The sequence below is a fragment of the Populus euphratica genome, unplaced genomic scaffold (genome assembly GCF_000495115.2).
Source record: "Populus euphratica unplaced genomic scaffold, PopEup_1.0 scaffold5.1, whole genome shotgun sequence".
Lineage (NCBI taxonomy): Eukaryota > Viridiplantae > Streptophyta > Magnoliopsida > Malpighiales > Salicaceae > Populus > Populus euphratica.
Genome location: NW_011499848.1, coordinates 3,899,563 through 3,921,675, shown reverse-complemented (window position 1 = coordinate 3,921,675; position 22,113 = coordinate 3,899,563). Strand labels below are relative to the sequence as shown.

Below are 22,113 nucleotides of genomic sequence, written 5' to 3'. Positions count from 1 at the left end.
TTTTAAATTAATTTAGTTTTGATTTTTCTTAAGTTAAAATTTAATTTAATTTTGATGAGAGTTGAAATTTTAGATATCTAGCTTAATGCAGCAGATCCCATAAAAGTTTTGAATTTAAATGTGTTTAAGCCAAAGTAATACTAGGATTAGTAATCTTTTAAGAATTACTATGCATCCCAACCCGCATAAAGTCTACAATTATTAATAAAACCTCAAATTAGTTGGTTTTTTCTCCACTTTAGCTCATCAAAATAGCTTTTCGCGACGGCGTAAAAGAAATAACATTCAATGGCAAGCATCTTTCCTTATAACTTAAGTTAAAATTTAATTTAATTTTGATGGGAGTTGAAATTTTAAATATCTAGCTTAATGCACCAGATCCCATCAAAGTTTTGAATTTAAATGTGTTTAGGCCAAAGTAATACGAGCCAAAGTAATACTAGGATTAGTAATCTTTTAAGAATTACTATGCATCCCAACCCGCATAAAGTCTACAATTATTAATAAAACCTCAAATTAGTTGGTTTTTTCTCCACTTTAGCTCATCAAAATAGCTTATCGCGACGGCGTAAAAGAAATAACATTCAATGGCAAGCATCATTCAATGGCAAGCATCTTTCCTTACAGATACAGAACGGATGGGCTTAAAAGAGGGCTTTTCAAAACGAACTTCTAACGGTGGTTATTGGAAGAACACGGTGGTGACAAAACAGTGTTTCACAAGAAAAAAATTGCAGGATGCAATGACTCTCTGTTTGTTAAAAAGAGGGCTTTTCAAAATATAATTATTCTCTAGTAATTACATTATCATTAGACTACAACTATAAAATTAAATGTCACCCCATTAAAAAGATTTAGATTTAGACACTGCACTGTGTTTCATAAAATTTTTTTTTTTTTATGTTTTGAATCGTTATCATTTGTTGATTTAAAAAATATTTTTTTAAAAAAATATTATTTAAATATATTTATCATAAAAAATATTTTAAAAAATAATCATAAATATACTTTTAAATAGTTAATTAATAATAAAAAGCAACCCAGGTTAATTTTTTAATCTTATTACAAATAATTTTCTCGTAAGAGAATATGAATGAACGCAGCATATCTACTCCTTATTTATTTGCAAGATACAGAGATATACATGTGTATATGTATGTATGTATATTCCTCAATCAACCAATACGTACCAAAGTCAGCTCTGCTATGTGTATTCCTCAATCAACCAATACGTACCAAAGTTCAGCTCTGCTTATGAAAGATATCACATAAAAGATAATCATATTGAATATTCATAGCAAACAATATCGATAATATGCCATTTTTAGAGAAGAATTAAAGTACGATATTAAATTAAAGACTAGACCATGCTAACGTGGAGTCTAATCATGTTTTGCAAAATGATTATGGTACGTACTTCAAAGATATAAAATAAAACTTATGAATGATTTATCAAATGCCCCATTAATACATTAACGTGCACATATTTTTAATAGCTAATTGATACATTTATCTAAAAAAACATTGGATTTTTTTAATAGCTAATTAATTCCCTGCTTAGCCATTTACTTTATGGCCGAAGCTGTGCCTCTTCTCACTTTCTAGATGCAAGTAATTAAAAAAGCACATTTATCTGAAAAAAAAAAGTATCGAACATCTTACTTGACGGACAGAAAATTTATCTATTACTTGATTTAAGATTTAAAAATTATATTACCTTTTTTTCAAATGTGTAATTCATTGTAAATATATTAGATTGATATCATTGTTTAATCTTGCAAGTATATTTTATGAATAATATACAGGGCAACTTGTATTTTCCTTTATTAAAAAGGCAGGCAATAGGGTCATAAATGTCTTCAAGAGATGGACTTGCACGCGGACCACTACAAAGCAGCATTTTTCATAGGAGATGAGCCGCATGCCAAGCCTACGTGGCAATACAATAATATAGCTCGCCGCAACAGAATGGTATATTCTATGGGGCGAGAGTTAAAAAAAACAATTTCTAATTTATCTTTTAGTTTATCCATTTAAATGTCGATCTTTGATTATTATTATTTTTTAGTATATAGCTATTTTTTATTATTTTATTCTTAACAATTATAAGTAGGGTTCACATTTTTCTGTGCGTCGGTCAAAACGGTCCGTGACCACGTCAATATTTAATATTATTAGACGATAATATGCACTCAAATAAAGAAAAAAAAAGAATTAAGGGTTAATTACTAGAGTGGACAGAATAAAAGGCTAGGCACTCAAATCAACACTCAATGATTGAACCAACCCACTGTTGTGTTGGAAAACGAAAGAAAGAAATTAAGGAACCGGTTACTGTTCCCTTTGATATTTTGTTTTTATTTCCTTTCGAACCGTCTCTGTTATAATTATTTACGCCCTCAACAGCAAGATCACGCGCGATGGACCGCCCGTCGAGTCCGGGGACCTCAGATTAGTCATCTAATGCAACAACCGAAATCTAAAACGGTTGATTTTATGGTTAAGATATTTGCTTTCTTCTTTTTTTATTTATAAATTTAAATTCTAGATCAAATTAATATCTACAAAAAAAATATATATGTTTTTTAAATGCATCAAGTTAATATGAAGATATAGCTTTGACAGTATAAAAGCAAATCTTATATCTATTAACGCTCAAATTGTTTTTATTTTTTAAAAAATCTCTTATGGTGGAAAACAAGCAATATTACAATAGAGAATAAAAAAGAAAAGAGATCCATAAAATAGTGACGTAATTCCTAACCCTGAATTCTCCAAACAGAAAACCGGCACATGAAGTTGCTTAAGCCTCAGGTGAGCCCCGAACAATGACCAACCTTTTCCTGTAAATTGCTGCTCGCCGATGTCAATTCTCAATTAATTAAGTTGCAGTGTCTTCCACGCTTAGTTAGGTAAGTAATGCATCAGAGAAATTATGTCGCCGAGAACAACCGCTTTCAATAAAAAATTCAACCCCTTTCCTTCCGATTTGGATGTCTACCTGCCTGCCATCTTATACTTCCTCATGTGGCTTCCATCCTCCTCGTGACCATTCCTGATTATTTTTATTTTTATTTTTTTGTTGGTTTAGTTCCGGCCATGGTCAAAGAAAGGATAAATACAGAAGTTATTAAAAATCCTTATTTATATACTTTTTTAATCCACATGATGACTATCTTAATTATTACTGCCGAGGAAAACAAGAGAGAGTTGCCAAAGTAACGGAACTCGAATATTATCAAGTTTTAAAATTATATTCCTGATCATCATGGTTTGCAATATATAAGAATTAAAAACAGGATAAATTATCATATCTTTTATTAATATTATTGAAAATAAATATATTTAAATTTATGATTATTTAATTATTCAAAATTTAATATTATATTAAAAAAATATTTTAATTTAAAAACTTAAAGTATTATACAATATATTAATATATTTTTTAATATCAATAATTTAACCATGACTTATAACTATAGCTATGACAAATACCACTCAAGATACAGGCATGCTAATATAATCAAATGTACATGACAAGAAGATAAATTAAATAAAAAAATATTTCAAAAATTACATAGTTTATATACACACACCACAATTTATATAATCTTGTGGTATCACCCGTTTATATTAAAGTTTTTAAATTTAATATAATGATTAATCCGGTTTAAAATCTAGGTTATAGGTTTTAATTAAATTATCGAGTTTTGATCGGATTACTGCATCAATCTCAAATCTTGTTATTAGTTAAAATAATATTATTTTAGTTAAAAAAATAACTAATTAATTTATTATAATTGAATTTTTAACTGGATGATTTTATGTTTCTTAAGTTTTTAACTTTCTTAATTTGTAATTTTTTTAAGTCTAAGCTGATTTCAACTCTAAATTAACTGAATTTTAAATTAATTCATCAAACCACCGTCAAACCAGACCTCATTTCAAAACGATGCACCATACAAGTCATGCTGTCGGTGCCTCAATAATGGCAGGGTGTGAAACTTACCCTGTTTGAAAATTGAAATACATCTCACGATTTTCTTTCCCCCTGTATTTTTTTATGACCCCGGAGAAAACACCATGTCCCATTTGCTGTTGACACTGACCAATAGTGATATTTACGCTCTGACCATAAAAAAAAAAAGAAAAGAAAAAGAAGAGAGTAGAATGTAAAAAGCACACTTTTGATTTTGATTTTTGTTTTCTTGTGGTATGATTTGCTTTCCTAGTTCGATTAATTAAAAAGTAGGTAGCTAGAAGACAACGAGGAGAGAAACGTGTCAGTGCTCATTTGGGTCATCATGCAATGTTATGAAATGGAATTTGATCTTGAAACGAGACTCTAGGCATGCGAGTATGTATAAATACAAGGTAAAAGTCTCTCCATTTTCCTCATTCTTCGGCATAACAACCTCCCGCCTTTGCCTTCCCTTTCTGTCTCTTATTCTGCGTATTCCCAATTATCTAGATCTCTAACCCTCGTTTTACTAAAAGAACCAGCAGATCACAAAGGTAACTGTTCTAGTCTTACTCTGATCTCTTTCTGCCTGGTTGCTTTATCCATGCTTCTTTTTGGCTGTCGTGTTTTGGATTTCTGTTTTTTGGGCTTTTTTGGATGTTGGGTTTTTGGCATAGTGCACAATTCTGTTTGATGATGGATAGATCTGTTGTGGTTGATCTTTGTTAATTTATGGGATATTTGATCTATGCTTCCTCTAGATCTAAATTCTGGTACAGGTGATTTTGATCCCTAACTCTTGCAAGAAGGGTTTTGAAACGTTGGACTTAAATTGTTGTTTCACTAATTTCAGAGCTCTTATTTCTTGCTTTATAGTGCAATCTTGGATCTGTGATTTTTAAGGTAATGGAATCCATAAATCTAATATTCTGAGCCCTTGTCTCTCTGATATAAACCATGTTAGTGGTCTGGCTTGTTAAGATTTAAACAAATTGAATCATGATTTCATGCGAAAGCATGTTGTAGTGTGCTCCGAATTATGAAGATTTTAGTTTTCATAGTGTACGTTTATTAATCGAGTTTTCGGAGGGAATATTTGGTTTTAGCTTGGAGGAAGAATTTGTATTCAAGATCTGTTGATGTGTGCTTCCACTGAATTGTGATTTTGATTCTATTTTTAGGCTATCCATTACATATAAATATGGTGAAGATCTGTTGCATTGGAGCTGGCTATGTCGGTGGGCCTACCATGGCTGTGATTGCACTGAAGTGCCCAAAAATTGAAGTAGTAGTTGTTGATATTTTTGAGCCTCGAATCATTGCCTGGAATAGCGACCAACTCCCCATTTATGAGCCAGGCCTCGAGGATGTGGTAAAACAGTGCAGGGGAAAGAACCTCTTCTTTAGCAAAGACGTGGAAAAGCATGTGGCAGAGGCTGATATAGTCTTTGTATCTGTGAATACACCAACCAAAACTCAGGGACTTGGAGCTGGCAAAGCAGCTGATCTAACTTATTGGGAGAGTGCTGCTCGTATGATTGCAGATGTTTCAAAATCTGACAAAATTGTTGTTGAGAAATCAACAGTTCCAGTGAAAACGGCAGAAGCGATAGAAAAGATTTTGACCCACAACAGCAAAGGCATCAACTTTCAGATTCTCTCCAACCCAGAATTTCTTGCTGAGGGAACTGCAATCCAGGACCTTTTCAAACCAGACCGAGTCCTTATTGGTGGCAGGGAGACCCCAGAAGGGCAAAAGGCAATTCAAGCATTGAAAGATGTTTATGCCCATTGGGTTCCTGTGGATCGGATCATATGCACCAATCTCTGGTCTGCTGAACTGTCTAAACTTGCTGCAAATGCCTTTTTGGCACAAAGGATCTCTTCTGTTAATGCCATGTCGGCACTATGTGAAGCCACTGGTGCAGATGTCTCCCAAGTGTCACATGCTATTGGCAAGGACACAAGGATTGGGCCTAAGTTCTTGAATGCAAGTGTGGGTTTTGGTGGATCGTGTTTCCAGAAGGATATCTTGAATTTGGTCTATATTTGCGAGTGCAATGGGCTCACCGAGGTTGCAAACTATTGGAAACAGGTCGTTCGGGTGAATGAGTACCAAAAGACCCGTTTTGTGAACAGGGTGGTTTCCTCCATGTTTAACACTGTCTCGGGTAAGAAGATTGCAATTTTAGGATTTGCTTTCAAGAAAGACACGGGTGATACAAGAGAGACGCCGGCCATAGGTGTTTGCCAGGGCTTGTTGGGTGACAAGGCTATTTTGAGCATATATGACCCTCAGGTTCCACAGGAACAGATTCAAAGGGATCTCTCAATGCACAAATCTGAATTGGACAAGCCCCCTCATCTTCGGCCTGTGAGTCCCATAGCTATCGAGCAAGTTACTTGCGTGCGGGATGCTTATGAGGCTACAAAGGGTGCTCATGGGATCTGCGTTCTGACTGAGTGGGATGAGTTCAAAACTCTTGATTACCAGAAGATCTATAATGACATGCAGAAGCCTGCTTTTGTTTTTGATGGACGGAATGTAATGGATGTTGATAAGCTGAGGCAAATTGGGTTTATTGTTTACTCCATTGGCAAGCCATTGGATGCCTGGCTGAAGGACATGCCTGCTGTGGCATAATACCTGCATGTTTTGAAGTGGCGCGGGGAAGATTGTAGTAGAATCACATATTGCGAGACACTATCATATATTTTTCATTATTGTTGTCTTTATTTAGCCATATATATTTTCATAGTTCTGGGATTCGATTGTTTCTTACCTTGCGGTGGATGGGTTCCCGGACGCCATTGTGTCGGGATGTCCTTTGTTGGCAGCAAAATGTTATCCGTTCCTGTTTAATGTAATAAATCAGAACATCTGGGAATTTTAGCTCTCTTTGCCCACTATGTATGTATGCATGCATCTATGTATCATTCACCGCATCTCCTGGATGGCTGGATCAAGGAAAAGAAAAAAAGACATCACATTATGCGTTTATCAGTTGAGCACCTGCAATTTTGTCTGTTGACGTGAACGAAAGTAGTTCGGATGCCATGCTATGGTTATGGTGACTTTCATTTCATGGAAGAATTCGGAGACAACTAGCAGCTGTCCTTTTACACTTCAGTACGTGTTTCAAGTTTCAATCGGGTCTTTATGCTCCTATTTGCATCAATTAAGCTCTGACTCTCATGGACGTAGCGTAAATTGGTAATTCAGAAATTCAGTTGTGCAAACAGATTCTGTATATGAAAATTACGATCTTCATTAAGACGCCCTTCATTTCTTTGGAAATCGAAGACAATCGAAAAGGTTCACTTCTATTAATTCCTTATAAAATGGCAATTGATTCTTTAATAATGATCAACTCAATATGCAACAAATGTAATCAGAAGGGAAGAAAAGGAGTTCACAGTTACTTAAAACGAGACACATGGAATAATTAACATGTCATTAATTTTATTTATCAATTTATCTTTTCACCAATGAACAGATATTCATTGATAGAATATCAAAACTATCAAAACTAATAGGCTCTTTCAGGAACCACCAATGAACAGATATTCATTGATAGAATGCGAAGCTCACTCTTGTAATTGTTGGAGTCTTCCTACCAATTCATGATTATCAAAACTAATAGGCTCTTTCAGGAAAATCGATGAACGATATCATAAAATGTTCAGATAGCTATTAGACGTGGTTCTTCGAATAAATTCTTTTCATCCCCTTAAACCCATCTCTAAACCCAGACGAATAACTTCCCTCGTGACCGTTGCTTCATACATTTGGTGATGGAACCCTCTTATAATGGCAGCAGCCTCGGTACTGTTAAAAAAAAATTCCAATCACTTTGATGCCTCCTAACTTCCATTCTCCTTTAAAATCCCCGTCAAAATTCTGCTTGATCATATTTTCTGGAGGGGGATTCCAAGACAAGTTTAGACTGTTCCATTGGAACTCCGGTTATTGTTGATGTGAGCTGTGTTAGCAAAAGCGACGACTTTAGTACTCCTTGAATTAATCTGCACTCTTCTGCACGGTCTCTACTACAGAACAGCTTTCCTTTGGATCACGAATCCATTCCTAGCTTTTCAAAGACGTAGCAAATCACACAATTCAATTCCTTAGTAAGCTCTGGGTTTGGTCGCTGATCAATGGGTCTGCACAGGTCAATCCACCGTTCAGTGAAATTTGATCTTCCAATAACCTCGGAGTGAGAGTGGCACAATGACTACTTCAAAGATTTGAAGAGCCTCAAAACAGACTATTTTTGCTTATTGCTATGTTTTTTTAAAAACATAGTGGTAAAATAATGTAGTTTGAAAAGAAATAAGAGGAATATCCTAGTTTGTACATGTTACGATTGAACATAACATTTAAAATTGTCGATATTCAGAATTACAACATTTCAAAAGGATATAAAATTGATTGCATACGAGAAGGAGAGAAGAAAAAAAATAAAAGAAGTAAAAAAAAGCCTATGGAGACACAATAAAGCTCCATTTACCGCACCTTCAATATCATTAAAAAAATCTCAATGAAATTAATCCAATGATACACAAAAAAAATTTAACGGTGACTCGAGTGTGTCATATTTGTTACCCAAAGTCAGCAGGTGGTTTGCTTGTCTTTGACGGTAAAAGTGGCCCACCATGTTCATTGTTTGTGATTTTTTTAATATCATTGGATTTATCTTATCGATATTTTTTTTATAATATCAATGATATATAGCAATCAAAGCTTCAGTGTGTCACCAAATATTTTTTTCTTTCTCTCTCTCATCTCTGTTCACAAATTACAATAAGGAGAGGGTATATAGAAAAAAAAAATAAAAAAAAAAACTATGAAAACACACTGAGGCTTTAATCAAGACATCACTGGTATCATAAAAAAAAACTTAACAAGATGAATTCAATGATAACAAGAAGGTCACCAATCTTGCTGTCAAAGACAAGTGAGTCACTCATCATCTTTAGACAACAAGTGCGACACACTCGGGTAGTCATTAACGATCTTACTTAATATCATTGGATTCATCTTATCAAGATATTTTTAATGGTATCAATTATGTAATAATTGAAGGTTAGTGTGTTAAAGTTGTGTCTTTCTTTATTTCTTTTTTTTTTTGTGTTATCTCCTTTCTTCTCATGTTTAGCCCATTTCACTTTTTTTGTTTTTTTGAAATATCGTGATTTTAAATAGCAATAAGCTTAAAGATCACATTTTCTAATAACCACAAGTACAAACTATCGCACTAATTCTTTTTATAATGTGTCATTTTAATAGTATTTAAATTTTTTTGCTGATTTTCAGAGAAAAAAATCCTTAAAATAGTGAGTGAAGAGATGATGCATCTTACTTTTTACGATCATATAACATAATTTAGTTGTCGTTTGTTTTTGGGATCTAACCATACTTCTTAAAAAATTTGATTTTTTTAATTCAAATTATTTTTTTATATTTTTTGGTCATTTTGATTTGACGATATCAGATATAATTTTTTTTTAAATAAAAAATAAATATTATTTTTAGCATATTTTCAAGTGAGAAATAATTTAAAAACAACCATGTTACCCTTTCAAAGTTTAACAATGCATATGCGCTTTTTGGGCTAAATTTTCATATAAATTCATGGATGTGTTAGATTTTTCACTAAAGAGAATCATTAAAAAAAATGTTGGACCTACATTGCACTCAAGTGAAAATTTAGATTGAAATTAACAAGTTGTTTGGCAGAGAGAGGAAGGAGAGGGGAATTATCTTAATTTTGTTTATATATATATTCTTAACCATCTCTCCTCTTAAAATTGACCCCCAAATTGGAAGGTAATGGAGGGGAAGGAAATAATTTTACAATATTTTTAACGTTAACTTAATATTTTAACTTTATTTTCATTTGAAAAACTCAAATTTATTTTTTGATATCGAACAAACCTTTTTCTCATTTGATTTCAGACAAATTGAATCATCTTGTACAATGCGGTGCATGCTACTAGTTTCATATAAAACTAAGATTTTTTTCTTTTGAAAAAATTGAGGGATTTATTTCAGGCGAGATAAATAACTTCACCTGTTTGATAAATAATATTAAAATTAATAAATTGAATTAAAATTATTCAATTAATAAGAATTAAATGTAAAATCATATAAATATTGTAAAATTATTATCCCCATTATACCTTCGATTCCTAAGAAAATGAAACATTTATAATTCCAAATTAAGACGTAGCATTTCTTCTTTATTTCAGTAATTCCAAATTAAGTATCTTCACATTTGTTTTAGTTATCGCTGCTGTCTACGTAGGTAGCATTTCTTCTTCTTCTTCTTTTTTCAATAATTCCAAATTAAGACTTTATGTCTTTAATTCTGATTTTTTCATTTAAAAAAAAAACATATATAAAAGAGAAGGGATTTTTACACCTTTCCTCACAACATATTATTCACTTTATTAATATATTTTTTAAAAAATTTTATTTTAAAATCATTTTTTAACATTAGATTTATTAGAAAATGAGTTTTATAATTTTATTTTATAATTTATTTTTTTTATAAAATTATATCAATCTTATAAGTTGTAAAACGAATTTAACTAATTAATTTAGTTATTCAAAATCTTTTGTAGTTGTTTTTTTTTTAATTTAATTCTTCAATATTAGATTATTTATGAATTAGGTTTCAAATTGGCAGGTTCATCCGAGATGATTTTGAGTTGTTTTTGTGTGTTTTTTTAAATTGATTTTTTAATTTTAATTATATCATTCAACATTATGTTTTATAAGGGATTAAGTTTCATAATTTATTTAAATTTTATTTTATTTATTTATTATGATTTTATGATCTGGGTAGTAGGTTTGATATGTTAGTTTGGGTTGACTCGGGTAATTTTTTTTTTATCATTTTTTAATTGATTTTTTCTGTCAATTTCATCATTCAAAATTAAATTTATTAAAATTGAGTTTCATAATTTATTTTATATAGAGTTATCATAGTTTTATAACCTGATATGCGAACTGACATGTTAATTCGGCATGGTCCAAATCGATTAAATATGCTGTCTTTTTAAATAATTATAAAAGGCATGTCATCTTGAATATTTATTTTGAGTTAAATTATATTTTTATTGATCTTTCAAGTTGTTTTAAATATGTTAAGTTAATTAAATTATATAAGATCAATTCCTATATGACTTGAAAAAATTCTACTAAAAAAACTTTAGCACATATAGATATTTTTTTATATTAAAAAAATTAATCTCGCCAAATATCAAAACGTGAGGCAATAATACAGTGAACTAATAGGTGTAAAGTCTCTTCCTATAAAAAATAAGGATTCTTTTGGACCAAAGAGATAGTTATATCTAATCTATCCTCTTTTTTTATTCTCTTCAATCTTTTTTATTTAGAGTTTTTTTTTTTCACTTCTAAGGTGTTTTTAATGGAAATTTATTTCATGAATCTAGTTAGATTGAAAGCGATTCAATGGGCAATATTAATTTTAAAAAAATGTCAACAAGATAGCAGAATTACAAGAAGCAACTAGAATTAAGATTTAATTTGTGGCTTTTTTCTCGTATAATGTAATTATTTTTCTATTTTTCTCCCGTTGAGTGTAACCTTTATTTTACATGTCTTGGAAGCCATTTGAGGTTATAAAACTCATTTCACACCTCTTGTTTATCAAGAAAATTTGCAAATTTCGATTTTGATGGAAAAAAGAGAAAATCAAGCTAGACCAATCATTTAACTAGAAGTAAAAAAAGAAAAGTAAACCAAAAAAAAAAACAACAAAACAGAGTCCAGGCTGCTGATTGAAAGGACCTTAGTGTAATTTCGCTAAACCCGGATCGGTCTTGCTTATATTAGGATCCAGTTTATGACCAAATCTAACCCGGTTAGTATATCGGACCGTGTCGTGTACCGAATTCACGTACCTTTTCAAAATTCCTCATTTTTCATCGTCTCTTTCACGTAATTAAATTCAAAAATCGATCTCTGATTTCTCAAAATTCTTTCGTATCTCTTAGATCCAACCATCAATCGTTTCAATTTGCTTCATCCTCTTTCGATTGATATCAGCCGTTATTTTACAATTTTCTAGGGTTAGGGTTTCTCATCTCGATCTCATCAAGACCCCACATCCCTCGATCCTTTACGCTTTTGTAATCGGTCTCGTGTGTAAATTAATTTCCTTATAAAATTGAATCCCAATTTTGTTGATTATTGTAATTACCTTTGGGGTTTGGATTTCAAAGTCTTCGATCTGTTTCAAGTTTACTCGAATCTGTTAATAGGTTTAGGGGTTTTGCTCCTTTCGTTATCGGGCGTCTGTATCTTCCCTTTTTTTCCCGTAATTTTGCGGTTTCATTGGTGAACATAAAATCTAGGGTTAGGGTTTTTTCCCTCTTTTTTTTTGTAAAATTGTCCTAGGGGTTCGTGTCCACACATCATTAAATCATCTTTGGAGTATAATTGAGTGTCCTTTACGGTCAAATTGTCCTGTTCTGTTCTGGAGTTTGAATTCAACTTTTTGTAAAGGTATATTACCATTAATTAGAAATTGTTACCCAAAATAAAAAACTTCACTTTATTTTATTGGTGAGTTGTGTGTTGATGAATGTTTCTTGTCCACGCGTGCTATGTTTTAACTGAACCTAATCCTAACTGTGCTTGCAATGAAAATGCCTATAATGATTTTGTTTGTTAAAGTTAATTCTAACAGTGGATATTGTGTTTGTGTGGACGGTTCTCTTGAGGGTCCTGCTGTTATGGTTATAGTTTCATTGCATGCGTGTGTTTTTGGTCTGATAAGTAATATTTCTGATGTTCTTAAGTCTTGTTTTTGAACCATCAAAGCTAAGCTGATTTGAATGCAACCTGATTTTTATGCTGTCGCATGCTTGGCTATTTAGCAATCCTGTACTGAATATGAAACTACTTATGGACGAAGGTCCTTTGCATGTCTCAGTTTATAGTACTCGTTTGCATGTTTGCTGATGTCCTGGTTGTTAACTTTTTCCAGCCATTCTCAATTGTGTGATTAAATTTTGAGTGAGCTTGGTGTTGTATCCTTGTATGCATATGGGAAGTCGTGCTTAGTTCAATTTTGTGGACTTCTCACTGAGGAATTATTTTTTGGTTGCTTCTGGATAAAATTGCTTCAGTTCTGTCCCTCTTATCTTGTCCCATGGCTGAGATATGTTGTGTTTTTCTGCAATAGACTCTTTCTGTTAATATTTTCGCTCAAGTTTTTGTACAACCTTTTGGTCGTTGTGTTTCAGGCTTAAATGGGATTTAAACGGCCTTTTGACGATGAAGAGTTTCAGGATCATCCTTTTAAGCAGGCAAGACAGGTGGACTATTGCAATAAGTTGACTCAATTTTCAGAAACTGATGCACATAGTTATATGCCTCCGAAACCTGATATCACAGGTAATATTTTTGGCTCTGAAATTAACTTGCTTTTTTACCACTGTTAATATGGTGCTCTGTTCACTGTTGAAATGCTATGTGGACTGGTTTAATTGTATTTCATTTCATGTGAAGCAGATGATTGTGGGAGCAGCGTTGTCAAACCTCTGTGGCATGAGACATTTGAAAATGACAAAGTCATTGAAGTTTCAAATTTGGCTAAAGATTCTGACTCCAGTGCTCCATTGTCATTAGTCACCTGCAGTTCCAGCGATGAAAATTTTGGGTCCGGAATGGCAGCTTCTCCTGAATATTGTCAGTTTGAGTTTCCACGGAAAATGTCCATGCCTTTAAAGGATGCCCACTCGTTCTATTTGGATGACTTTCCTAGGAAACAGGTTCCACTTGGGCCAAATCATCAAGCCAGCATTCCATTGTGGGACAATCATATAAAGAAGGATAAGCTAGTACAGTTTATCAATCCAAATGGTTCCTCGTTGTCTGAATCAGACCATCACATTTATAATGACAATGAAGAGAAGCTGATGGGCACTTGCATCATTCCAATGCCTGATACAGAACTGCAACTGTGCAGTAGGTATGAGGCTGGTTGTGGCAGATCGGACTGTGGCTGCCTGGATGAAGGCTCTTTCAGATGTGTGCGGCAGCACATAATGGAAGCACGAGAAGAATTAATAAAATCCATCGGGCATGAAAAATTTGTAAACTTAGGGTTTTATGACATGGGAGAGGAGGTGGCATGTAAATGGACCAAGGAAGAAGAACGTGTTTTTCATGAAGTTGTTTATTCCAGGCCAGCGTCCTTGGGCCAGAACTTTTGGAAACACCTGGCGCAAGTGTTTCCTGATAGAACCACAAAGGAAATTGTCAGCTATTACTTCAATGTCTTTATGCTTCGGAAACGAGCTGCTCAAAACAGATCTAACCCACTGGACATTGACAGTGATGATGATGAATTTCCTCAGATCCACAGAGGCTCCCATATTCAAGTTGTAGAAGAGGATGAAGATTCTGATCTGGAGTCTCCTGTTGATCACTATGATCATGCGGGCCTGGAAGAGGATATTCTTGAAGATGATGACAATGACGATGATGGTGGTGGTGACTTTGATGGTGATTTCGGAGATGGTGACGGAGACACCACAGGAGAAGGTTCTGGGATAGATTATTCGGAAGCAATTGATATAAACTATATTGATCCTGTTGTTAAGCACATGAACAAGAATGCTGGTAGTGTTGGGTTGGATTTCACTGTTCAAGATGACTCTTGCATGTCTTTTGAGTTCCAAGCCGATAAAGTTGACCCTTGTGCTCCAGGTGATTCCAGGGCTGCTTTGCCTGTAAATAGAGGTACGAGTGACCATAGCAAATGCATGCCCAGTGAAGTAGATGGATGTGATGATGATGTGGATCAGGTATACTTGTTGGACCCATGTGACACTAAAGATTGGGATGCACGTTACTTGAGTCCAATTAGGGGTGTTGATCTTCTTCCTACAAGTAACATCATTGAAGAAATATTTGGACAAGGAGCCTGTGAGGACCAGACAAGAGATGTCAATAGCATCAGCTAGTGCATCCTTCAGATAGTTGCCAGGCATTTTAGTTTACAAAACGTCCATTCACTGTGGAGGCCAGGATCCTGGTGCTTTTCTTTGTAAGAATGTCTTTCAAGATTTCTAATTTCTAGAGAATTGGAGCATTTCCCGCCAAATAGGCCAAAAAGAAACTGAAAAAAAGAAAAGAAAAGTTTGGTTTTTGGTTTTGCTTCATGTACATTCATCACCAACCTTTCTCAATGGAATCTTTGTGATTAATGGATCACATGAGTCAGTACATCCTCTGTAATGTGGGGCTTGTAAGTTAGAACTGTTACTTGTTGACGAACTGTATCCTATTGTTAATGGGAGTGAGGTCATTCTTACTCATTGAACCATGTGATCCGTAACCCCAGACAGTCACCGGAAAGGATTTAAACTTCTGTCCATCGTATTCTTTATCATTGTTTTAGTGTTGGATTGCGGTAAACTTGTTTGATCAGGGCATTGAAAGGTCATTTCGTTTTTGCAAGGACCAAAGGTTGGCAAGATGCTAAGAAAGCAACAAGTCCTGTTACGATTGTGTATTACAAATAAAACAAAAACTCATCAGTATTTTACTGTAAATTGTGCAAAAACGACTAATAAGTACTTCAATTAAAAAAAAAAAAAACGCACTTAGGGATGGAATTGTGTTTTCACATATTTATGCACAGCACAATTACTCAGCCCTTGAAAAAAAAAAAAAAAACAACACCGTTAATGTTTAAGGGATGTTTTTGAATTTTCATATTTTTATATAATGAAATTACCACATAACCCTTGTAGTGAAAATTTTTTTTTACCATAGGTCAAGGGATGCTTTGGGATTCTTAACCTTAGTTTTCTTATAATTATCTTATGGTTTCAAAAATGTTTTGGTTTTTTTATAATTAAAAAGATATATTGGTGTGTATGACTCTTTTCATAATCATTTGTAGTTTTCTGAGATAGTGTTCAAATTAATACGCCATCCTTTACATAATGTGGTGTGTACATCCATGATATGGAAGAGCTCCAGTAATAATTTTTTTTATCTTCCCATTTTTCTCTTTTTTCCACCTTAAAAGGTGTGTTGGCCTTATAAAATTACAAAGTGATCTTCATTTTTTTAATTGTATTGAATTTTATTTATTTATTTTTCAATTTCATCTCTTAAAATTTTATTTTTAATGTTTTTTTTATCAAATTTGATTTTTATTCTTTTGATTCCTATTTATTTTTCTTTTAATCTTTTTATGATTGGATTTTATTTTTTGATTTAATCCCTAATAATTTGATTTTAATTTTTTTTTGTTAAATTTGATTCTTCTTATGATAGCAATTCCTTTTATTTTGAGTTTTCTTCTTGATTAATTGTTTTGTGACAGTTTCATCTCTCATTGTTTAATTTCATATTTGATACTTATTTTTTTATCATGATTTTAAATCCGGGTCTGAGAGTCAACCCTCATCATGTCCCGGGTCATAAGTTGAGTTGAATAATTAGGATTACTAGGGTCAATTGAATTTTTTATTGTGCAAGAAGTAAAAATAATATTATTTTGATAAAAAATAATAATAAAAATTAACAGTTGTTTACATGATTTTCCCTTAACTAATTGTTTGAATTTTTATTTAGCTTAAAAGTAAAAATGGTATTATTTTGATAAAAAAATTAATAGAGAAAAAATTCAATTATGATTCTTTTTTTTTATTTTCTTTAAAAATTTTTTAGTTCCATCATTTTCTATTTGACTTTTTTATATTAAATATTACTCATTCTCTTGATTTTTTTTATCATTTCTTGGTTTTCTTATGTTTTTTTTCAAATTTAGTTTTTTTTTTAAATTACTTATTTTTTTTATCATCGGCATTTTATTTTATTTTTTTATCCAAATTTGGTTATCATTATTTTAAGTGCTCTTTTTTTATCCTTTTTTATGTTATTTTCCAATTAAGTCCCTCATTATTTTTTCATTAGTTTTTATACTAGATTTTTCCTTGTTATTTTAATTGTTATTTATTTTTTTATGATTAAGAATTTTTTTCAAGATTTTTTTATGGTTTTCGATATAATCATCTCAATCTCGTGATCAAAGTTATTGATTTCAAAAATTAGCTCGATTTAATTTTAATTTTTTTAATTTTACTTTTTAACTTTAGGCTATTAAGCCTTGCTATTTTCTCTTTCTCTTTTCCTTCTCCAAGATTATTCTCAATTATGGGTTAATTAAGTTAATTTAAATTTATCTAATTTATCATCATTTAAATATTTTCTATTTTTAAGTGTTCAAATTAATACGCCATCCTTTACACAATGTGGGTGTCTACATTCATGATATAGAAGAGCTCCAATGATAATTTTTTTTGTCCTCCCATTTTTCTCTCTTTTCCACCTCAAAAGGTGTGTTGACCTTATAAAATTACAAAGTGATCTTCATTTTTTTAATTGTATTAAATTTTATTTATTTATTTTTTAATTTTATCTCTTGAAATTTTATTTTTTAATGTTTTTTTTTATCAAATTTGATTTTTATTCTTTTGATTCCTATTTATTTTTCTTTTAATCTTTTTATGATTGGATTTTATTTTTTGATTTAATTCCTAATAATTTGATTTTAATTTTTTTTGTTAAATTTGATTCTTCTTATGATTGCAGTTCCTTTTATTTTGAGTTTTCTTCTTGATTAATTGTTTTGTGGCAATTTCATCTCTCATTGTTTAATTTCATATCATATTTGATACTTATTTTTTTATCATGATTTTAAATCCGGATCTGAGAGTCAACCCTCATCATGTCCCGGGTCATAAGTTGAGTTGAATAATTAGGATTACTAGGGTCAATTGAATTTTTTATTGTGCAAAAAGTAAAAATAATATTATTTTGATAAAAAATAATAATAAAAATTAACAGTTGTTTACATGATTTTCCCTTAACTAATTGTTTGAATTTTTATTTAGCTTAAAAGTAAAAATGGTATTATTTTGATAAAAAAATTCAATTATGATCCTTTTTTTTATTTTCTTTAAATTTTTTTTAGTTCCATCATTTTCTATTTGATTTTTTTATATTAAATATTACTCGTTCTCTTGATTTTTTTTTTTATCATTTCTTGGTTTTCTTATTTTTTTTCAAATTTAGTTTTTTTTTTTCAATTACTTATTTTTTTATCATCGGCATTTTATTTTATTTTTTTATCCAAATTTGGTTATCATTATTTTAAGTGCTCTTTTTTTTATCCTTTTTTATGTTATTTTCCAATTAAGTCCCTCATTATTTTTTCATTAGTTTTTATACTAGATTTTTCCTTGTTATTTTAATTGTTATTTATTTTTTTATGATTAAGAATTTTTTTCAAGATTTTTTTATGGTTTTCGATATAATTATCTTGATCTCATAATCAAAGTTATTAGTTTCAAAAATTAGCTTAATTTAATTTTAATTTTTTAATTTTTTTAATTTTACTTTTTAACTTTAGGCTATTAAGCCTTGCTATTTTCTCTTTCTCTTTTTCTTCTCCAAGATTATTCCCAATTATAGGTTAATCAAGTTAATCTAAATTTATTTAATTTATCATCATTTAAATATTTTTTATTTTTTAAAAAAATAACCCGTCCTACAATATAGCAATGTTAAAAAATAAAATATAGCAATGTACTAAAATGATTCAGCACGTCGTGTGAAATTCAGCCTCTGTTATTGTTAACCTGGATCTCACACCTTCATCGTTATCCGGTAATGAAATGCATCAACCATAGTTTAATCAGGTACCAGAGAGTAGTTTGCCAGTTTCATGTGACGTCTTCTTCGGTGGTCAAATGTGCTCCGAGGAGAATACATGTCTTGAGCTATTAGGGCGAGAGGGAGGGAGGGGTCCAGACGTTATTTTAAACCGATGATGCCAAGGAGATCACCAAAGCAGGCTAAAAAACAAAAGAGTTGGGCAGTTTTCCAAAGTTGGTGACAACTGACAACAACTTAACTTGGCATCCATCAAATTGCTATGATTTGATAATTCGAAAATTTTCTAGTTTTTAATTTGTCATACCTTAGCCAACTATAAGACACTAATTTATTTATTTATGGTGTGTTTTCTTCTTTTTTTTGGAATGAACAGTGCAAAAAAATAATTTGCATTTAGGGGGCCGGGGGGGACTGGAGTTACCTTGTGTGAGCTTGAATATTAATTAAAAAAAACTCTAAAATCGTGTGAGAAAATCAATGGGAATGTCCACCTATATCCACAGTGTTATATTTTTTTTAAAAAAAAATTGCCATTCTCAAACCAAATCATGTATCTTATTATTGAAAGTATTATGTCTTTTCGTAAGGATTACCTTGTGTGGGATTTTAACTTAAGCTATTGTTTTTTTTTTTTTTTAAATCTTGTTCATTCAAGGTTTTTGTTGTGATTAGATGGAGGGAGGTGCTTTTTTTAATAATTTTACAAACTTAATATTATTAAAAAAATTATCAATGTGTCAGCTGACGACCAACATCATCTTTCATATTGCTATTTGAATCATCCTTATGCTCTTTACTTGGAAAGGTATTGTGTGTGGTTAACAAATATATGGTACGATACCAATAATTTTTTCTCTTCCACCTTCTTTTTTTATCTTCTTACCAATTTTTATATTGCTGTTTTAAAATTTCAAAGCACTCATTTAGTTTCTAATTTTTTAAAATTTGGTTTATATTTTTATTATTATTTATTTTATTTGGAGTAATTTATAAAATATAAATTCTTTTTTAATTCCATCTTTTTTAATTTTTTTTAATCTTTAAAATTTTGGTTTCCATTCTTTTGAATACTATTTATTTTGTTTGAGATAATTTTTTAAATTGATTTTTTTTAATTTCTTTCCCCATATGCTTTTTTTTATCTATTAAATTTAATCTTTATTTTTTTTTGCTATTTTTTCACTTTCACAATTATTTTAAATTAATTTTTTTATAATTTTATTCTTTAATATTAAATTTATTTAAGATTGCACTCGGATATAGGATTTCATGAGTTACAGATTTAGAAGGTTGTCTGGGTTGTCTTGATTTTCTTTTCTTTTTTTAAACTCATATTTTTTTTTATTTTTAAATTTCAATATTTATTTAATTAGAGATTGAGTTTCATTGTTTTTTATTTATTTCCTTTCTATAGAATTTTCAATAATTTTCAAAATGGTTCAGGTTATGTCATTTTTTTCTATCTTTCTTTGTTGAATTTATCTCGGAAAATTTTATAAATTGATAATTTTTTAAATTTTATTATTTAATATTAGACTAATTTTTATATTTTTCATCCTTCAATATTGAGGTGCTTTATAATTAAGTTTCATAGTTTTATTCATTTCGCTTTCATTAACGACTTTTTTTTATTTTTTATTGGCACACATAAGCATTTGATTAAATAAAAAATTTATACTAAAAAATAAAATTATTAAATATAACTTAGTATATAATTTGTGCTGCAAGATTAAATATTTTAATATCAATTATTTATTTATTAAATATTAATTTAATTAATCAAATACATATATAGACTTTTCTATTTATGGTTGTGGATTTTTTTATATCCAAAAATATATTAAAAAAGCTTATATATTTATTTTTTAGAGATTAAAAGGTGTATGATCCGCGGCAAAACACATGGGAAATTGCTAGTAACAACTATTTCAGAAAAGCAAATTCAATCCCTGTGCAATTGTTGGCATCACGTTGCCTGCAATTAAACTCGAGGGACCCTTCTTCTTTACTTGTTTTCTTTGGTTCAAAAGATAAAATACTTTTTTTTTTTTTTTTGTCAATCTATGACCGCGGTGCCATCTTGAGAAATTACTGTGTAAATTCGCTTTTTAACACATGTAGTTGGTGGATAGAAGTCATCAACATCAATATCCCGACCTGCTAAAATTCGTTTCCTAAAATAATCTCCTGGCCAATTTATGTTAATTTGACTAAAACAAAGGAAACTAGCAGGTCAATTTAAACGCCCGAAAGAGATGGGACCAACTGGGGAAGTGGCATCGCATTGCATCGAAAGGGAAGCAAGGAAAAGAGCTAACAAAGAAAATAAAGAATGATCTTCGGGCATTAGACAAGCAGATCACTGCAAAGACGGTTTGACTCGATCAAACTTCAAAGCAGCCATCCCGATAATTATCAAGTAACTTCTCTATTTTGTTGGGCAGGAAAATGACATAAATCATAAAATTCTACGAAAATATTATGTGACTTGAAAGAGGTGTTTTTTTTTTTTAGATTAACGTGGGTGTCCGGGCCAGCTTGTGCGTACCACGACTAATCTCACGGGTCCTGAAATTAACGACCATGTAAACCTCCAATGACCATCATATGAGCAATCAAGGACTTGAACTTGAGACCATAGAGAGAGCAAATCTCTTGATCCCAAGTTTTTATCACTTGGCCACCACCTAAATGAGTTGAAAGAGGTGTCTTTTGAGATGATGGGATCTAGTTAGACCAGGTTATATAAGGCGTTGCCTCTGCAAACGCTTGAAGGAACCCCCCCAGCCTGACCAAAGAATTGAAAATTCCCATGGAAGGCAGGCCCTAAGGTCTCTTGCACGACGCAAGGCTAATTCTTGAAGAAGTCACGGGAATTTCTTCTTCTTCTTTTAAATTAAAATCTGTGTAGTTAGAATTATAGGGAGAGTGAACTGTGAAGTCTTGAGGTTGAAAATGTAATTGCCAAATAAAATAGATGGAGTCATAAATAGTAATACTGGCCCTTTAATTCTTGAGCTGTTTCCAATTGGGTGTTGTAGATATAACAGATATGAAAACTCAATATTCTACTTATCACCAATATATATATTTCCTTAGGAAGAGGGATATTGCAAGCATAAATGGTATTGGAAAGTAGTGGTTGGGTTAATGGGTCCAGTTATGACTTGATGATGCAACAGATAAGTAGTGCTACATTAATCTTGAAGGGAGGAGCTCTACGATATAAGCATAAGACTAAAATTAAATTGAAAAAAAAGGGGGTTTGAACAATTTTCATACGAACAAAACAACTATAGCAAATAGCATTACGAGGACGAAAGGTGCAAAAGAGATAGGGAGGAGCAATTGGTTGAAGATTCTGACCCTTCACTTGTATAAGCAAAGACACGGTAAGGCATATTGAGAGTTTGGA

At 31.3% G+C, this 22,113-nt stretch overlaps 2 protein-coding genes across 4 annotated transcripts; both read left to right on the top strand.

Moving 5' to 3' along the window:
• Nucleotides 1–4,241: 4,241 nt before the first annotated feature.
• On the top strand, nucleotides 4,242–6,865 carry LOC105116487 (UDP-glucose 6-dehydrogenase 5-like). 2 transcript variants are annotated; one of them, XM_011013889.1, is made up of 2 exons: nucleotides 4,242–4,374; nucleotides 5,143–6,865. In XM_011013889.1, exon 2 carries the CDS (start codon nucleotides 5,163–5,165, stop codon nucleotides 6,603–6,605), a length of 1,443 nt encoding a protein of 480 aa, XP_011012191.1. In that variant the 5' UTR covers nucleotides 4,242–4,374; nucleotides 5,143–5,162; the 3' UTR covers nucleotides 6,606–6,865. The 2 variants fall into 2 exon arrangements, with proteins under 2 accessions (XP_011012191.1, XP_011012183.1); XM_011013881.1 differs by lacking the exon at nucleotides 4,242–4,374 and adding an exon at nucleotides 4,381–4,515.
• Nucleotides 6,866–11,857: 4,992 nt separating this feature from the next.
• LOC105116503 (uncharacterized) lies at nucleotides 11,858–15,322 on the top strand. 2 transcript variants are annotated; one of them, XM_011013901.1, is made up of 3 exons: nucleotides 11,858–12,500; nucleotides 13,244–13,394; nucleotides 13,512–15,322. In XM_011013901.1, exons 2-3 carry the CDS (start codon nucleotides 13,250–13,252, stop codon nucleotides 14,966–14,968), a joined length of 1,602 nt encoding a protein of 533 aa, XP_011012203.1. In that variant the 5' UTR covers nucleotides 11,858–12,500; nucleotides 13,244–13,249; the 3' UTR covers nucleotides 14,969–15,322. The 2 variants fall into 2 exon arrangements, with proteins under 2 accessions (XP_011012203.1, XP_011012211.1); XM_011013909.1 differs by having other exon boundaries at nucleotides 11,858–12,501; nucleotides 13,239–13,394.
• The last annotated feature ends 6,791 nt before the right edge of the window (nucleotides 15,323–22,113 follow it).